General features: G+C 53.8%; 5 protein-coding genes across 5 annotated transcripts; 2 read left to right on the forward strand and 3 right to left on the reverse strand.

Annotated features, from left to right (window-relative positions):
* Nucleotides 1-266: 266 nt before the first annotated feature.
* J4E86_005716 (uncharacterized protein) lies at nucleotides 267-2,256 on the reverse strand (the record flags this gene model as incomplete). Its single annotated transcript, XM_051446248.1, has 3 exons — nucleotides 267-1,655; nucleotides 1,705-1,784; nucleotides 1,833-2,256. 3 exons carry the CDS (start codon nucleotides 2,254-2,256, stop codon nucleotides 267-269), a joined length of 1,893 nt encoding a protein of 630 aa, XP_051303015.1.
* A 1,230-nt stretch (nucleotides 2,257-3,486) lies between these two features.
* Nucleotides 3,487-6,193, reverse strand: J4E86_005717 (uncharacterized protein; the record flags this gene model as incomplete). Its single annotated transcript, XM_051446249.1, has 5 exons — nucleotides 3,487-5,254; nucleotides 5,303-5,735; nucleotides 5,786-5,826; nucleotides 5,879-5,999; nucleotides 6,157-6,193. The coding sequence occupies 5 exons, from the start codon at nucleotides 6,191-6,193 to the stop codon at nucleotides 3,487-3,489; spliced, it is 2,400 nt and encodes a 799-aa protein (XP_051303016.1).
* Nucleotides 6,194-11,062: 4,869 nt separating this feature from the next.
* SUB2 (Suppressor of the cold-sensitive snRNP biogenesis mutant brr1-1) lies at nucleotides 11,063-12,903 on the reverse strand (the record flags this gene model as incomplete). The annotated part of the gene is made up of 4 exons (XM_051446250.1): nucleotides 11,063-11,369; nucleotides 11,422-11,782; nucleotides 11,831-12,247; nucleotides 12,672-12,903. 4 exons carry the CDS (start codon nucleotides 12,901-12,903, stop codon nucleotides 11,063-11,065), a joined length of 1,317 nt encoding a protein of 438 aa, XP_051303017.1.
* A 407-nt stretch (nucleotides 12,904-13,310) lies between these two features.
* Nucleotides 13,311-13,841, forward strand: J4E86_005719 (uncharacterized protein; the record flags this gene model as incomplete). The annotated part of the gene is made up of 1 exon (XM_051446251.1): nucleotides 13,311-13,841. One exon carries the CDS (start codon nucleotides 13,311-13,313, stop codon nucleotides 13,839-13,841), a length of 531 nt encoding a protein of 176 aa, XP_051303018.1.
* A 1,319-nt stretch (nucleotides 13,842-15,160) lies between these two features.
* Nucleotides 15,161-15,763, forward strand: J4E86_005720 (uncharacterized protein; the record flags this gene model as incomplete). The annotated part of the gene is made up of 2 exons (XM_051446252.1): nucleotides 15,161-15,473; nucleotides 15,525-15,763. 2 exons carry the CDS (start codon nucleotides 15,161-15,163, stop codon nucleotides 15,761-15,763), a joined length of 552 nt encoding a protein of 183 aa, XP_051303019.1.
* Nucleotides 15,764-17,053: the final 1,290 nt, after the last annotated feature.

A 17,053-nucleotide genomic window follows, 5' to 3' on the forward strand; every position in this document is an offset into this window, starting at 1 on the left:
ATGGTTGGTAGCAGTGGTGGGGTGGGTCCACGCATTATGCGTCATCGATTTCCTCCATCAAAGGAACCATACAGGCAGCATAAACAAAGAACGTAGTCATTTGCATGCCTCACAGCTAAAGCGTCGAGCGAAATCCAGAGAACAAGTTTAAATGTTGTTAGATGTAATTACACATCTCCCAGATCCATTTACAGAAGAAGGCACTTTTGTGCTATATATCCAACATGCTTAAGTCGTCATATCATAGATGCCCCAGGCAACAACACTTACTGTGGCGCGTTGACCTTTCCAGCAACAAGCGCAATGAGCGCGGCACCAACACCGGATCCATCCTTCGCGATACCGATCCTGACTCTCTTCTCGCCCTTTGCACCGATTTCGGGCACCGCACGTAGCGCCTCACGGATGTACTTCTCAAAGTTGGGGTAAAATTCAACGAGAGAGCCATCGACACCGACATCGATCTCGTCGCCTTCAGTGGCTTCAACATCCCCACGTGCAGGCTCAATGCCCGACTTTTGCTCTGTGGTAGCTGATCCCGAGGACTTTTCCAGACGACCTGTGTTGATGACAATACCGGCGATGGCGACGGCAGCAAGACGCGCCGCGCGGCGACCGATCGCTCCAGCGATTTCGCGGACTGCTTCTGCGTCCTCACGGCTGACGGCGGAGATTTTATACTTATCAAGTTCCTGTCGGAGCATCTGGTTGCCAGGCTTGTCATCGCCAGCGCACACGCTGAGCAAGCTAGTGTCGAGACCCCACTGCTTCCATATCGGGCTATCGTCGTGAATTTGAGTGGTGCTGTGGACATCGTTTGAAGAGGAGTTGTCGTCAGTGAAAAGCGGAACATTGGGGTCCTTGATGAGCTTGAGCAGGGCAAGACGTAGAAGCTCTCCCAGGAACATGCCCGACACGCGCTTTTCGAACATTTGGATTCCAGGGTTCACAGAGTCCTTGTCAAGCTGAACGTCGTAGGGGCTGTTGGGCAGAGTGCGGAGAGAATTGTCAAACGAGCCCCACTCAGTGTTGACGATCATCTCCCCGGTTGACTTGTCATATGCGCCATCGCTGGTGTCCTTTGACATCTTCTTGACCTTGTCCAGCTTCTCAACGTAGGCACCGTTGGTACCAGTTCCAAAGATGGCACCCAATAATGTGCCAGTCTTGCCGGGCGAAGTGTATGAGCGCGCCATGAGGGTTCCGACAGTGTCGTTTACCAACGCAGCCACCTTGACAGGGAGGTGGAGCTCGTCAATCTCTTGCTGAAGCAGGGCGCATACATCCTTGCCAACCGCATCTTGAATGTCGAAGCCCTTTGTCCAGCGCATCAGCATACCCTTGTTGATTCCGATCTGGTGTACAGGGAATGAGAAGGTAAAGCCCAGGTTGAATATCTCCTCATCCTCTGGCTCACCTGGCTTTCCCTCTCTGCGCCTGAGTGTCCCAGCGTAGTGTTCTTCGTGGTGCAGTTTGAGGAAGGCTTCGATCTGTTTCGCGAGGAAGGAGAAGAGCTCTTTTGATGTCTTCGCGACCATCAGCTCGCGCGGGATGGCTACCTTGCTTTGGGTGAGGGAGAAGGTAGTGTTGCCGTGGAGCTCGATAGAGCAGACGCGGAAGTTCGTACCGCCGAGATCGACGGCCATGTAGAGGCCCTGTACAGCATTAGATGAGGGTGAATACCGGCGCATATACAACCCATACCTTTTCCGTGCCATTGGGGACGGCAGTGACGTATGTCGGGATCTGGCTCATCTCAGTGCCTTCCTTCTCTAGACCCTCGTCTGCGCGTCGTCAGTGACCAATTGCCCACTCCATATTCTCGTGCGTACCCATCTCCCGAATAAACTCCTTGACGGCCTTGTTGACGGCATTGTCGTCGAAGTCGAACTCCGCGGCGACGCGCTTCGCCTGGTCTTTGAGTGTCATGCTGCGCTTGTGTGGGGTGTTGAAGGTACCGACGAACTCGACCTGCTGCTCAGGCTTCGGGCAAATACTCGGTTCCTGGAGGACGATTGGATTCCGGAGGGTGAAGGAGGGAACTTGTTTGTTGATAACAGTGCGTAAGACGGCGTTGGAGAAGTGGGGTGCGAAGAAACCGGTACCCAGCGCTAGCAGCAGAACAAGGACGGTGACTACCGTGTGGGTCGCGAAGGGACTTCTTGTAGGTCTTGGGCGATCGGGTCGCGCGCTCTGTGTCGGGCTCTGAAGCGGGCGCGTGGCTTTATTGGGGCGTGACAGCGAGCTGATGCTCATTCTGCCCCGCGTTGTCCAGCTATGACGGAGAACGAGGGGTAGGCAAGCTTGGGCGTGCAATTACCATGCATGAACACCATCACTTGCATGCCAACGCGTTGGGATACGAGTCAAATTCACTCCCGGGACGTGCAATTGGTTTAAAGGCGGGACGAGAGCATTGCCTCTCTGTCGGAAGCTCTTTGCACGGCACGCTGCGCTAGTGAAAGTAACGAGCGACCTAGCCGTCGGCATCGTGAAGTGAGGAGCTTGAGCACGTGCACAATTTCCCGTGATCTACGTAGGCGGCTGATTCCGGAATAACGGCACTACGCAGTCTCCGCACAATCACAGAGCCCAGAACTTGGCAACAGCTTGATATCCTCTGTTAATCTCTTGCCTCCCCTGACAAGAAATCAGCTCGGGCAGCCATCTCGCTAGTCACGAACAGAACATGGGGGAAAATAGTCAGGAGAAAGGAACGTCTTGCTTGCTTTTGTGCTCGTCGGCCTACATATGCTCAACTACGAAAATGCTTCTCCATCCAGCCTTCAAAATGGTACGCGCTACGGTTTGTGTAGCTATGGTAGATATACACAGCACTTGGGAATAGGATAAGCCCATGGGGGCAAACAAAGGAAAAAATGAATGACAAGGTACAAGCAAGCAAAATCCATATGCATGTATCAAACTCCGTAGTATAGCAAACAAGTGGTAAAGGGAAATAACCCAACCTCCACTGAGCATAAAACCCATGCAAACAAGGAAAACATGATTAGCGGGCTGCCACAGTCTGTGTGTGAAGGAGAAAAAGGGAGGCTGTTGCCGCCGCCGTAAGAGCGTTCTACAAGTATGTACGATATAGACAAAAGAGAAAACCCGAAAGCAAAGGCTTCAGTCGTGCGAGGCCGGTTTGTGTACGTCAAATGTGTCCCTTGCCGGCCCAATTCTATTCGTCATTAGGACATCCACCATCTGGACGAGCCTCTGGCTGTCCATGAAGCCTCCCGGACCGCCATGGAGTCTTGTCGGCCGGATGGTGATGCTTCGGTGCGTATACGTGTTTGTGGAAAAAGGTGTCGAAAGAGACGTCTAGACTGCTTCGCTAGCTGTCTTAGACGAGAAAGGATGTGTGTCGAGTGAGGACCAGTAGATGATTTCGCCAATGTCGTCGAGGTTGAAACAGTGTCCATGCCAGATGCCAACATTCAAAACGGATGGCCGCCAAATCTAAGTCGAACATTATCCCAATTACCGAACGCCAACCGGGGGACGGGGTCCAAGGCTGCTTTGGCTGCTGTGCGCAGAGTTTTCCGTGGAATCTACTGCTTTTGCGCTAGCGGAACTATTTGATGCGCTTCCAGTCAGACTGCGAACTTGGGGACGAGACTTGGGCGGGTAGAGATTGCTCACCCCAGCGTGTTGTTCAACTTGTTGTGGTGCCACCTCGTTTCCAGGGTTTCGTGGCATGGGCTGCCTCATGCCAGGAGGCGATGGCCGCCCGTTAGGAATCATTCCATTTGGGGGCATGCCGTTAGGAGCCATGCCATTGGGAGCCATGCCGTTTGGTGGCATGCCGTTGAAGCCGTTCGGCGGCGAGGGTCGGCCCATGGGTCGCGGGCCCGGACTGAGCGGGTTGCCAGGTGACTGGCTCATGCGACGGGCGTTTGGTGCAGGGTAAGCACCGTAGCCTGCGCCCCCTGAAAGCTCATCTAGACGAGCCGATGTCAGTGAGTTGGTTCTGGATTGCGCGCCCATAGCACCGCGATCGACGTGTCCGTAGCGGTCGGAGGAGTAGCCCATGAGAGGGTTGTTCATGATAGAGTCGTGGAGACCAGGAACATCTGCCATCAACCGAGCACTACTCCGATTCTTGTTCATCCCCGGACGTCCAAATGGGCCCCTGCCGCCCCTGTTTGGTCCAGGCGCGAAGCCTGCGCCCTCAGGGTTTTGACGAATCTGCTTAGCGCTGGGTGCTGAGCGGTTGCGACGCGACGTGACGCTCATCATGTCGAAGTTGTCGGGGTCGATGATTGGGCCTCCACGACCGCCCATGGGATCGAAGAAGTCATCGCCATCGTCATCATCGTCATCAAATCCGCCCATTGATGGGGGTGGCGGAGGACGTCCCCGACCACGACCCATCGGACCCATCGGAGGTCCCATCGGAGGTCCCATAGGGCCGGGACCCATTGGACCGCCACGTCCGCCTCGCATGTTCATCTCCTGCTCTCTGATCTGGAGTTCTCTCTGCCTAAGCATCAGCTCTCTCTCGCGAAGTGCCAGGTTGTTGGAAGAGCCTCCGGCGCTCTCATAGGGACCGCCATTGACAGCACCGTCTGGAACCATGTCGTCGTAGAGCATGAGGTGGGAAAACTCCTCAAGGTTGCCGGGATCCTCGAAGGAGGGACGCCTGTTAGGACCTCCGTTCATCCTAGGAGGGTAACCGTTAGGGCCCGGGGGCGGACCACGACGCATCATTGGAGGACCTCCGTTGATTGACGGAGCACGGCTTCCCGGGCGAGGGCCGCCCTTCATACCGTTACCGTTCATCATGGGCCCTTGGGGAGGGGGCCCACGAGGCATCGGCGCCGAAGATTGTCTGGGAGGAGGTTGCATGCCATTTTGAGGAGATTGTGTGGCGGGAGCTGGAGCAGCTGGGCGTGTTCGGTTGACGATGTTGAGGTGATGGAGTGTGGCATACAACGTCTCGATCCGAGGCACGGCGACACCAGTTTCTTGTGCAATCTTGAGAGGGGACCCGAGATACGTCTCGATCTCCATCGGGCGCTTGGCCTCAAAGTCCATCCACATGGTGCTGTTGTTGTCCTGTGGACGGGTCATCTCTTGAAGCGTTGTCTCGCGGAAATCGTCGGGGAATGTGCAGTTGGAAGCATTTGCAAGCGCGATCATCTCATCGAGCACTCCGGTAATGAGAGCACGCACGCCGACCTTGTCCATGAGTTCAGCGTGGTTGGGTGTCTCGAATACGACACTGGCAGGGTGGAAAGCGATTGGACTGTGGAACGTTAGTTGATGATGTGCGACCATGGCACAAATGACATACCCTATCATTCGCTCGAACTGCTGCTGTCGTATGTTGGACGAGACCTTGCAGTCGACCTGTCCGGAACTCAATGTCATGGCCAGGGCCTCGGCCATGTCTGACTGGATCTGCGCAGGAATGTTGGCATTTTTGTTGGCAGGACCAACCCAGATGTCGGTCGCGCCTTTGTGCTCGAACTCGCTAGCTCCGAGCTGCGAAATTTCTGCTCCCGATACCAATGAAAGCACGACGTTTGTGGGAAAACGCTGCTCGAGATAGGATTCAACGCCAAGGCTGTGTGTAGTGTTCATAAGGATGCACGTATGCTGAGGAGAGACGACCGACTCGATGATGTTGGCGATATCGTATACATCGGGCAGGGCTTTTACGCAAAGGAGGACGTAATCAAAAGGCTGCTTGGAAGAATGGGCGGCATCTTCGGGTGTGCGGACGACTGAGGGTGTTAGCTGTACGTCAAGGATAACCGTGAGCTCGTTGCCTTACCAGCATGGGGCTTGAATCGCTCGTTGCCGTACAGGGCGGATCTATGGCCGGTTAGTGAGTGGCCAGAGCAGGTGCGGTGGCGGGAGGGCCTACTTGAATGATATGCCATACTGGGCAACGCTCTCGTATCCCGACTTCCATACGAGGGTGACGTCGCAGGCATTGGTTGCTTGCAGTCGCCATGATAAGAAGGCCGAGACGGCATTACCGCCCACTGGAGAGAGTCAGCAGTTGTTCGGGCGCGGTGATGACGCGGCCCAACGCCCACGATGCAAGAGCAGGCGTGGGCGGCGTATATGGTACAAGCAGAGCGTGTGCAAGGGCAGCGGAGCCGTCGGCTGCCGTGCGACGCTCGCGGGGAGATGACGCACCTGACAGAATGCGTAATCGGGGGACTGCTGGAGCCATGTTGGGAGCGCCTTAGGGTGGGCCGCGAGGTGACAGGCGACAGCGGCGGCGTGGTGAGGGTGAGGAGAGCCAAAAAGTTGGCGTTGGGAGCGCGCTTCGATGTAGCGCAATTGGCGGGCAACAACGGACAGCGGCAGGTGAATTATCGATTAAGATAGTAGCGGAAACGAGTGTGCGGCGGCCTGGGAGATGAATCACTGGGGCGACTCGTAGCAGAACATTAAGAGAGAGGCGCGGGTGAGGAGGCAGGACGGGACAAGACCAGACGGACTGGGTCGTGACGGGCGCAGACGGCGGAGGGTCAGGAAGCTACCACGACTGCTGGCGTCGGGTCAGCGTGAGAAGGAGCGCACGGCGGGACGCGGGTTCCACGGCAGAGTCTCTACAAAGCGAGCGGACGCAGGCAGCAAAGATGCAGTGCAGGGCAGAGGACAGGAGGATGGGTGAGGATGCTGTGTGTCGAGGCAGCGGTAGCGGTAGCAGACAAGCAAGCAAGTGCAAGCAAGGTTGATGCGCTGCCACGCAGACTGGCTTGATATCCCGCTGACTGCCTGCTGGTGCCCACTAGAATGCTTTGGGCACAGGCCCTGCACTTATCGCTGTCGACGCCAAATCCATCGCTGATTTATTATGGGCGGGGCCGTGCCCGTCGTCATTGTTTTTTTGCTTCATAAAAAGGCATATGCGCGGCGTGGCGTGCACATTGCGCTGACGGTGCTCATGATTGCGACAGCGCGAACGCAGATCACGGATGGGTTGCCATTGCCTCTGCGACGCGCTGCAAACTGAGCGTTTTGTTAAGCGTCTTGCTGAGAAGACGTGGAAACACGCTGGAAACAAATCCACCTCGCAAGCCCTGGCTGCTGGATGCGTGCGCGGCATCATCCCGGCGAGCCATGGAGATCCGCTTCGCCCACATGCACTCGACGATCTGAAGCCCTCGCCTATCACGAAAACCTGCTGCACCTCGCGCTTGGTGTCGAGCGCGCCGGCCATGGCTAGCTTTATGTCGCCCTTCCTACACGGCGCTGGCACGCTGCCTCAACCACCTGCGCGCGTCTGGTTCACAACTCACCACCGTCAGCGCCAGCCCGCAACCGTGCTAGGCCCAATCAAACTCGCGTGCTAGTCGTCACTGCAGCTCCGCGCGTCTGACGTCGACGTTCGCTACGTCTGGGCCAAGACCAGACCGTCCCAACGCCTATTCCACCGTCGAACTGGGGGCCGTGCGACCGCTGTCAAGTCCCATCCTTGGTCCATCTCTCAACGGGCAGCCTGAAAATCCTCTAAAAGGGGCTGCCACTGTCCGAGATACAGCCCCGCCCAGATAGGGCTATGGCTAATTTCCACCTGGGCCGTTTGCACTGCTCGGAGCTTCATTACGCCCGCTGCTGCTCCGTCGAGTTTAGTCCTCGCGCAGCCTTACTCAGTAGAATAACCAGTGGGCCTAGCTGTACCTTGGACTCGGTCTTTTCACCACCACCTCGCCGCGAGCGGCAGTGCCGCCCGGAGCCACTACCGTACCATTTGCTGCGACTAAACCCACCGACTGGAAATGCACGGCTCGACTTGCTTCCCGCACCCGAGCCGCGTGCGAGCTTACAAAATCAGACCAGAACTGGAGCGCCCAACATAGCCCGGGTACATGTGCCAGCAGCCAACACGACAGCAGCAATACACAGCGCTCGCCGTGTCTGAGGTTGAGCAACCCATCAATCTGCACTCCAATAATTAGCTGTCGCTCTTGCCACATTCTAATACGCCACCAGCTGCGTCGACCACTGTCAGCAGCCTGTGATATCGCCGCATGCAGCAGATCCGCGACTTGCTCCTGGATAGGACATCTCGCCAAGACATGCGCGAATCACTGTCCATGATCACTGCTTCCTTCGCCTACTCCGTGTACTCCTACCCGCGCAACTGAGCTTCAACAGCTTCACATAATCAAACTGTGCGAGTTTATCTGGAAGCGAAGCCATCGCTCTCGCGCGGTCGACACCCGACCCACTGCGATCGAGATCTCGCTTCAGACGCGACCGCTCCTTCCTCGCCCATCTCATCTCTGCCTTGGCCGCAGGCAACTCTAACACAGCTAGTTGCACTCGCTCGGTGGTCGCTCCTTCTACTTCCGTTACGTAGCACATCAACGCTAGCCTTCACTTACTTAGCCCATTCTTTGGACTCGCCCACGGTCTCCTTTCACACCGTGGTACGTCTTACATACAAAAGTTGCCGCGCGATGCCGGTGACTCTGACAGCGGGCGCCAGAAGGCGGGAATTACAACCACTCCATTTCGTCCGTCAACGTTGAAAAGCTTAACGCCTTAACCTAGCTAAGCAATCGCGCCTTTGATGTTCCCTGCGCCCGGGGCAGGGGATCCCGTATTCGTATCCTCCCGCTGCGTTGGAAGCAGTCGAACTACTAGCAGACGGCGGACGTGGAAAACGCGTCCAGCTAGGATGCACGCGTTCCGGTCAACGGTCGCTCAGCATGTTCCATAACACGCGTCGTATACACCGGGAGCGGGACAGCCTAGATGTTTCAACCGCTAACACAGCAATCATACGCGCTAACACTACAGTTGAGACGCCACATGAACGCGATCGAACATGTATGGGAAATGACGATTGCGATTTGCAAGCCTGCCTATAATGCAAAACCCTATCATATGCGGTGAGGCAACCGCTTTCGGAACGTGATCTCAAAATAGATCCCTTCCCCTCTGCCCGTCACTTTACACTCTCCCTGAAGCTTCATCTGCAAAGGGGCGACACGGCTCGCCGCATTATCAGCAAATCGATTTGACAGACGTCTCGCGATAGTCACTGCATTATTGAAACACGACTCTGCATCTCGTTACCTCTTATCGAATCACAAACTATGTGGCTTTAGCCTTCTGACATTTCGCTACCCATGTCTCATTTCAACCTCACTAACCGCTTCCGAGATCCTCGCTCGTGCTCCTGAGCGCCGCCCCGCCACGCGAGTCACTCTGCTCTTGTTCCTGACATGTGGCGCCACTGCGGCCCGGCAATGTGCGCGGCTGCCGAACAAGGGACTGGGTCGCCGCTGTCGATCTTCACATCACGAATTTCCGCAATAGAAATATCGAAATAGCAACGCGGTGATCATCGCCTTATGTTGAGCCCGACCTTATGGATGGTGGTCGCGATACGCGGCAGGCCCCTCCAAACCTTTGTCTCCCGCACACACCGCCTACCAACTTTACCAACTTCTGTCTGTCGGCTAAAGAGAGACCAATAGTCCCTGATGTTGACAAAATACCGATGATCTTCAACTCACCAATCGTCTCGTTTAGGGGCACCCGCGGCTCTGATCGCTTGCTCGGAACCTGTCGCAGCCGTGCTCTATGCTCCGCAACCGTATTTTGACGTCTATCAAATCTTATTGATATGATATGCAAGTACGGACACGCCGTTGATGCTCGAACGGGAGTTGCAGAAGCGAGATGAGCTTTGGTAGCAGCCCTTGCCCGTGAGAGCGTTCAGCATATGGAACCCGCAGGCATCCCGCCAGCTTTTCTCCGCTGACCTGCCGCACCAACAACTGTGCTCATATCGGATATGAGTAATCTATGCGATACCCATAGTATAGCCAGATGTAGTATACACCAAGTGGAGAGCGAATCTTATGTCATGTTCTGGTAATGTATCGGCTTGTAGATCGGTACATGTTCCCCGTGAACATATAGACTGGGGGCTTGCTTATAGCTGATATGCGGCTCGGGGCCTGCGATCTAGAGAAGAGAAGCTGTTTCTTGATCTACATTCGTAAAGCACAGTCTCTGTTGCAGCGACTCTATCATCCTCGCTACAAGAATGGCCGACTATCCTACAAGTTCTTCAAGAGGATTACATGAGTCTAGTGGGCACAACACGAAATACCGAAGCCTTCAAGCTCATGGTAGGATCATGTCGTTTCCGAAACCAAGCCATTGCTAGAATCTGCATTCGCGTTTGCTGTATGGTGTTCTGACTGGTCGTTTCCAATGGAACATTGACACGAAACTCCACAGCTTTTCGACACTGCTCAGAGGAGGCTGAACGTCTGTCGCATAGTGAAACCGCTTATAAATTCCCCGCACAACCTCGAGAGCAAGCAAACATGTATCCAGCAGCCTTTCTCTACACAACCCCGTCTCAGCCCTCGGTAACACCATGAAAGAACACTTCAAGCACACCCGACTCCCGTCCCACGCGTTCGGTAACCCATCCATAAGCCATCCATTCTTTTCTCTACAAAAATGCGCATATACCCTTTACAGACGACAGATCTACAGACCCTGAAGCGATGATGGTCGCTTACTGCGGCAGTGGCCGTGGTTGAGGAAGAAGCAAGACGGGAAAAGCCCTCTTCTAGCCTCCACGCTCGAGCACCAACAAGCCTATAATTAGGTATACGCTGAGGGAGACAGAGCTTCGGACTCCGATGTCCTTTCCATTCTTCTTTAGCACGCGGCACTCTTCGGAAGCAGGGCGTGTTGGGCCTGCTTTTGCGATTGCCCGAGCCGAGAAGATGTCGTGCTCAGCCAAAGCAATGCAGGTAGGAGAAAAAGGAACGAGGTACAGTGTAATGGTCGTGCTCGTTGTCTAGAGCGTCGGAACGTTGAGATCACAGTTGCGCAAAAGAAGTTATTGTGGACAGAAGATTCGCATATCAATTTCTTTGGTTCCTCTCATAGCGAGATAATAACTCTTGAAGACTGGAATTCAGAACAGTCTTCACCAACTTAAGAACCACCTTGCGCCGTTGCTTACGTGTTCATTGCACCGAAGGTCAATCGTGACTTTTGTCCAAAAGAAAGAACCCTCTCCTGCACCTTTTCCGTCACTCCGTCCGGGCGGATTTTAGTTGTCCATGTAGGTGGACGAGTTGATACCATCCTCGGGGAACTCAGGAAGCTCGACCTGGAAGCGCTCCTCAATCGACTTGAGGACAGCCTCGTCGTCTGGGCTGCTCACAAACGAGATACTGAGACCCTTGGTTCCGAAACGACCGGCACGACCGACGCGGTGGAGGTAGGCATCGGCCTTGTCGGGCATGTCGTAGTTGATGGCCACGTTGATGCGCTCGACGTCGATACCACGACCGAAGATGTCGGTGGAGACACAGATACGGGTCTGGAACTCCTTGAACTCTTTGTAGCGCTTGATACTAGAAAAGAATTAGTTTTGAGCTAGCAAGTGGGGTACATTTGAGTACATACCGCTCTTCTTGGCTGATGCCAGAGTGGACAGCAGTGCTGGGGAAGTTGCACTCGCGGAGAAGCTTGTCGAGCTCAGAGCAGCGCAGAGTCGAGCGAACGAAGATGATGACCTGGTTGAACTCCAAGCTGTCGAGAAGGTCGTTAAGCTTCCGGTTCTTCTCCTTCTCGTCAAGCTTCATGTAGTACTGCTGGAGACCGTGAAGCGTCAACTTCTTCTCGTCATCGACGTAGATCTCGAGCGGGTTCTGCATGAACTTCTTGCAAACAACGCGCACCTCCTTGTTGAGGGTGGCGGAGAACATCATCACCTGCTTGTGCTGGGGTGTAGCGCGGAAGATGGCTTGAACGTCGTTGCGCATATCTGCAAAGTGTTAGCGGAAGTCGTCCAGGACAGACGGTTTGTACCGACCAGGCTGGTCCAACATCTTGTCGCACTCATCGAGGACGAAGTGCTTCAGGTTGGCAAGGCGGAGATGCCTATCGCGGACGAGGGCGTTGATACGACCGGGAGTACCGACGATGATGTGAGGGTGAGTGTCCTTGTTGCTAAGGAGCTCGATGTCCTTCTGAACGGGAGTTCCTCCGTAGAAGACACCAACCTTGACGTCAGGCAAGAACTTGGCGAAGCGGTTGTACTCGTTGCGGATCTGGTAGGCCAACTCGCGAGTGTGGCACATGACCAGGATAGTGGCGGTACCGGGCTCGGGCTTCTCGTCCATCTGCTGGAGGGTTGCGAGAACGAAGACGGCAGTCTTTCCGAGACCAGACTTGGCCTGGCAGAGGACATCGTTTCCTAGGATGGCCTGGGGAATGGTAACTTGCTGGACTGTAGGGTACACGTTATGTCAGAATGGTCTTTAAAACGGTCGAAACGAAGCGTGGGAAGCGAAGCGTCCGTCCATCTTGTGTAGCCGAGGTTTTCCATCTAGCGCGCGTGCCAGTCTGTCTATCCTCCCCATGCGCTCAGTGGTGTGCCTCCTCCTGTACACCCGCAACATGCACTCCCCCCCTGAAACCAGTCCTTCGGGACCACGGTAGTGAGCCAATAGGCACCACTGGCTTCTCGATGCATATACCGGTGCGCCTGCGAAATGCAGTGCGCGTCGACGCTCGTAGGTAGCGGAAGGCACTCGGTCCCTCGCCACTTTGCTCGAATATAGACAGACCAGGCCGCATTACAGATAGTGCTCGTTTCGTAGATGGACAGACGCTTGTAGGTGGATAAGGCTGAGGGGAATTATTAGACTAACCCTCGGAAGGATGTTCGAAGCCACAGTCCGTGATTGCTCGTACGAGCTCGTCCTTGAGCAAGAAGTCGCGGAAACCGGTCGAGTGGATGCCGACGTAGCTGCCCTTCTTGTCGCCTGCAGCATCACCGGCGGTGACGCCGCCCTTGGTTGCAGCTGCGCTGCCGTTGGCGGGCGCATCAGTCGTCTGGATCTCCTCGTCGGAGTAGTCGATGAGATCTTCCTCGTGAGACATGATGGATTATGTGTCCGTGTAAGAGTGTGTGTGGTGTGTAGAGTCGGTGATTGCGCGTGTCGCAAGTAAGGCTGCCAAACAAAGTGGAGTCGCGACGGTACCGAGGCGAGGTATTATACTAAGAGCTACGAGTAGAAGAGATCAGCAGTTGTTTCGCGATTTCACGATAACGCGAATTCGACGAGGTTGCTGTGGCTTGAGAGGTTCGTGGTGGGCGGTGGACAAGAGCGGTCGCCGGTCGCTCATGTCGAGGTAAAAAGCTCGGGGCGCCTTGCTGGGCGCGCGCTAGGCTGCAAACGGACTGCTCTGAATCACGACCCACTACTGCCAAATCCTCTGATCTTCCATCATCTATCTTTGAAACCGTAATTTACGTACAAGGCCAGACGACAATACAGCACAGCATTATGAGCAAGGTCAAAGCACCAAAGACGAAGGGCATACCGAACAAGCATCTGCACGCTCGCTCGACTTTTCTCTACCAAGCAGCCACATATCTGACGCTGCAAACGGCTACGCAAGAGGACGTCGCAGCTTGTGTCGCACAAGACAAAGATGATCGATCGATCGAGACCCAGCGACCTTCGCCGTTGGCACTCGAACTCGGATCCGATCTTCAACAGGTATCACGGAAAGGCCAGCTACGGCTGGCTGTCGACTTGAAGCGCTCCATGTGCAAAAGTTGTAATACAGTCCTTGTTCCTGGACGCACTCTTACTCAAAACATTGAAAATCCCAGCAAAGGCGGTAAGAAGCCTTGGGCAGATGTACTCGTCATTACTTGTCTCATTTGTGGCGGAAAGAAGCGGTTTCCAGTGGGCGCAACGAAACAACTCAAGAAGGCTAAGAGGATCACAACGCATACAAGTTCGTTGTCAAAAACTGCTTCGGAAGATGGCCAATGCTCAGAAACTACCTTTGCGACGGGTACTGAGTGACTTGACGTCACGTTGTGGTTTATTCCACTCATTTGCTACATGCCACGCCGGAATCGCTCAATTGAGGAACCCATGAAGGCCTCCAGAACTCCCGAATCGATTCACCAGGAAGAAAATGAGAGCTGCTATGGCTCAGACCGCGGAGATCACAGTGAAATACGCAGGAGCATTTGCCGCCTCTGAAATATGGTCGTTCAACGCACGTCCAGTTACGCCACGAGGGGATGTAAAGTTTCGCATGGACAATTTCTCCAGTCAAAAAGCCGAGCGGAAACATCGCATGAGAACAACTTGATCTTCACCAACCGTTCTCCTCAACGTAAACGATCATGGATAGTCAAGCTCCCAAGGAAAGCATATCGCCTCTCCAGTCTCTGCCACAAGAGATCCTGTCAAGCGTCTGCAGCTACCTACCGCAAGGGGCTCTCTACCAACTAACCCTCGTCAACAAACATATCGGTCAGCGCGTAGTACCAGCCCTGTACAGTTCCTTCAGCCAAAATGGAGGCGAAAGCATGCAAGTTCGACAGTACTTCAGAACCGCGGTGCGGGAGCCTGAGTTAGCTGAGCATCTTCGCGAGGTTACTATTCAGGGTTCTATCAGGATAACCCACAAGCAAATGCGGAAATGCCTCCAGAAATTGGACAAAGATACCTGGGCTCATCGGCTTCACGAACAACACCCCCGTCTCGCTTACGATTATTTTTCGTATGGACCGGACTTGGCCATTGCTCTGTTACTGAGCTTGGAACCAAAGATACACTCTATTCGTGCTCTGCATCCTCCGAACACCATAAAGAAAGGGAACACATTCAAACTCCCTGTCTACCTCGAACCCATTCGGGGCATTCTGGCAGCAGGTTCTCCACTACCGCAATGGACCAATAATCTATCCACGTTAGAGATCACCCTTCGGACCATATCATGGCCGTGTGTTGCCCCGCTGTTCCGGCTACCGGTACTCGAGACGCTGATCCTGAACGGTGGAAGCGATTTCAACGATGCAGAAGACGATAATATGAACCACATGACTGCTACAGAGCTAGGAGCTTCAATGCAATCATGGCCAATAATAGCTTCGACTCATTCATCCCCGGTCGAGGTGCTTGACTTTGGAAGGTGGGTGGGCTCCTTGACGACCATTGCAAAAGCTGTATCTGTTTGCAAATCACTGCGTGTCCTACGACATAGCGATTGCGACAATTGGGCGGCAGCTCATCATTTGCATTTACTCCAACAGTTACATGAGCATGCGAGCACGCTGTCCATCCTCAAAACGTGCTGCTGGCACGCCCCCAAGAGCGCTTCAACTAAAGATATGGTACCGGCGGGCTTCACTGCTTTAAAGGAGCTCGAGGTGCACTATTCTCATGTCGACGACGACCTCCTACCGCCAAATCTTTGCCAGCTCGTCGTATGCGCAACTACTCGCGACAGGAAATGCATCATGAAAGACATGGAAACACTAGCACAAAAGCTCAGCAAGCGATCAAACCTCGACGCAACACTGAAGTATCGGCACTACCGGAAGTTAGACTACAAGCTTCCAAGATTAAGCGAACTGCCATCCATATTCGCCATGTCAGATCTCAAGCTATCGCTTTACGTGTATCCTGATGTCGGCTCATCGTGTAAGTTGCCCGCAGTAACGTCCCTTTAGAACGAGCTAACAGTCAGAATAGGGTACTTGATCGCCAAGTTCGACCTCCGCGCTGCATGGTCATCGCAGAGACCTAACGAAACAGGCGCAAATGATTTGAGAGCTTGGTCGTGGCGATTAGATTCGATGTACGATTACCGGGGAATTGTGCTCGCGGAGATAAAAAATATGGTCGGAAAGCACGAGAACCTTTGGAAGAGCAAGGACTACGATCTCAATTTCATGCTACCGTATCTGTTTAGAAACCGGTACAAGGTCTGAGGAGAGTGGTCAGTTGACACGAAGATGTGGGCGGAAGGATGGATCTGTCACGAATGGGAAGGTGGATTGGAAGAGTAATGAATGGTAGCTCTTTCTCCAAACCGGACCTCGTTCTTAAAACAACATCAGCGCTATCTCCACGGTCATCGTTCTGGTTACCTCCACCACCTGCTACTCACCAATTATTCCTAACCGCTCGTGAAATTTCTAATACCGACTCACAAAACTCCCATCGCCTTGACCTATCAACATTCTACCCACACTCCCGGATTTTCTACATCTCGACCACAGTACTCTCTCATACCGAAGGCCATGGCATCCAACAACTCCTGTAACGGCGACGACGTCAACCCCCCAGCTTACTGCAGACTTCACGAAAGCGCCCGCATGACCAGCAAAACGAGGAAAGCAATCGAAATATCCCTCCTCGTTCCCGTCTTAGCCATTGTAATGCCACCCCTGATTGTGATCGAAGTGGCACGAATAGTGGTAGGTGAGTAAACTACCATACTATAATTTATATCACGACCTTTTTGCTAACATGGTACCCAGGATCGCTTGTAGAAGTTGGGCAGGAAGTTGGGTGGTCAGTCAAAGACCGGAAATATACGCCAAGGGAGCGAATGGCTCGAAGAACGATGAGGAGAAATATTCGGGAAACGTTGAGATGAAGCTGGTACTTGAGTGAGCAGGAGAGAAGAGGTGAACTGGTTGTGCTCTTGATTCAGCATCCTCCCGTCATGCTGTGTCAGATTAGTCTTCCTCGATACGGCTATACATTTCTTTGACGAAATGAACCCTAAGACAAGAATAGGGATAAGCGTCAATACTTCTTTATGCCTAAGCTGTAATTAAGGCACTTGACTGTGCAACTAAAGTCTCTTCTATAATCATCGCAAGGGCATTGTGCTGTGTAACCCATTCAGCTCACCTTCACCACTAACCACTCACATCTCACTAGCCCCAGCTTCTTTAAAAGCCACCAACAAGCCATAGATCTTATCACCTCAGCGACCTCCCATTTGATAACTCAAAGTTTCGCATCCTACCTACAACAACCCGGAAAACACGAAGATGAACTCTGGTTCTCTACGTCTGGAAGCGCTCTGCCAGCTCCCTCTCGCTCTCGCACAACTCTATGGTGGTAAAACTCAACCCCTCCTTTTGATTGTATGAAGTCAGAGACTAACAGATCGAAGTCCCAATTACTACATCTTTGGTAGCCATCACGGCGATGTGTGAAGAAGTTGTTCAAGCGGCAAAGGCAAACTTCAACCGATACGATGGACA

Source organism: Alternaria arbusti (assembly GCF_024043155.1).
Source record: "Alternaria arbusti strain BMP 1465 chromosome Unknown scaffold_6, whole genome shotgun sequence".
In the NCBI taxonomy this organism is placed as follows: Eukaryota; Fungi; Ascomycota; class Dothideomycetes; order Pleosporales; family Pleosporaceae; genus Alternaria; species Alternaria arbusti.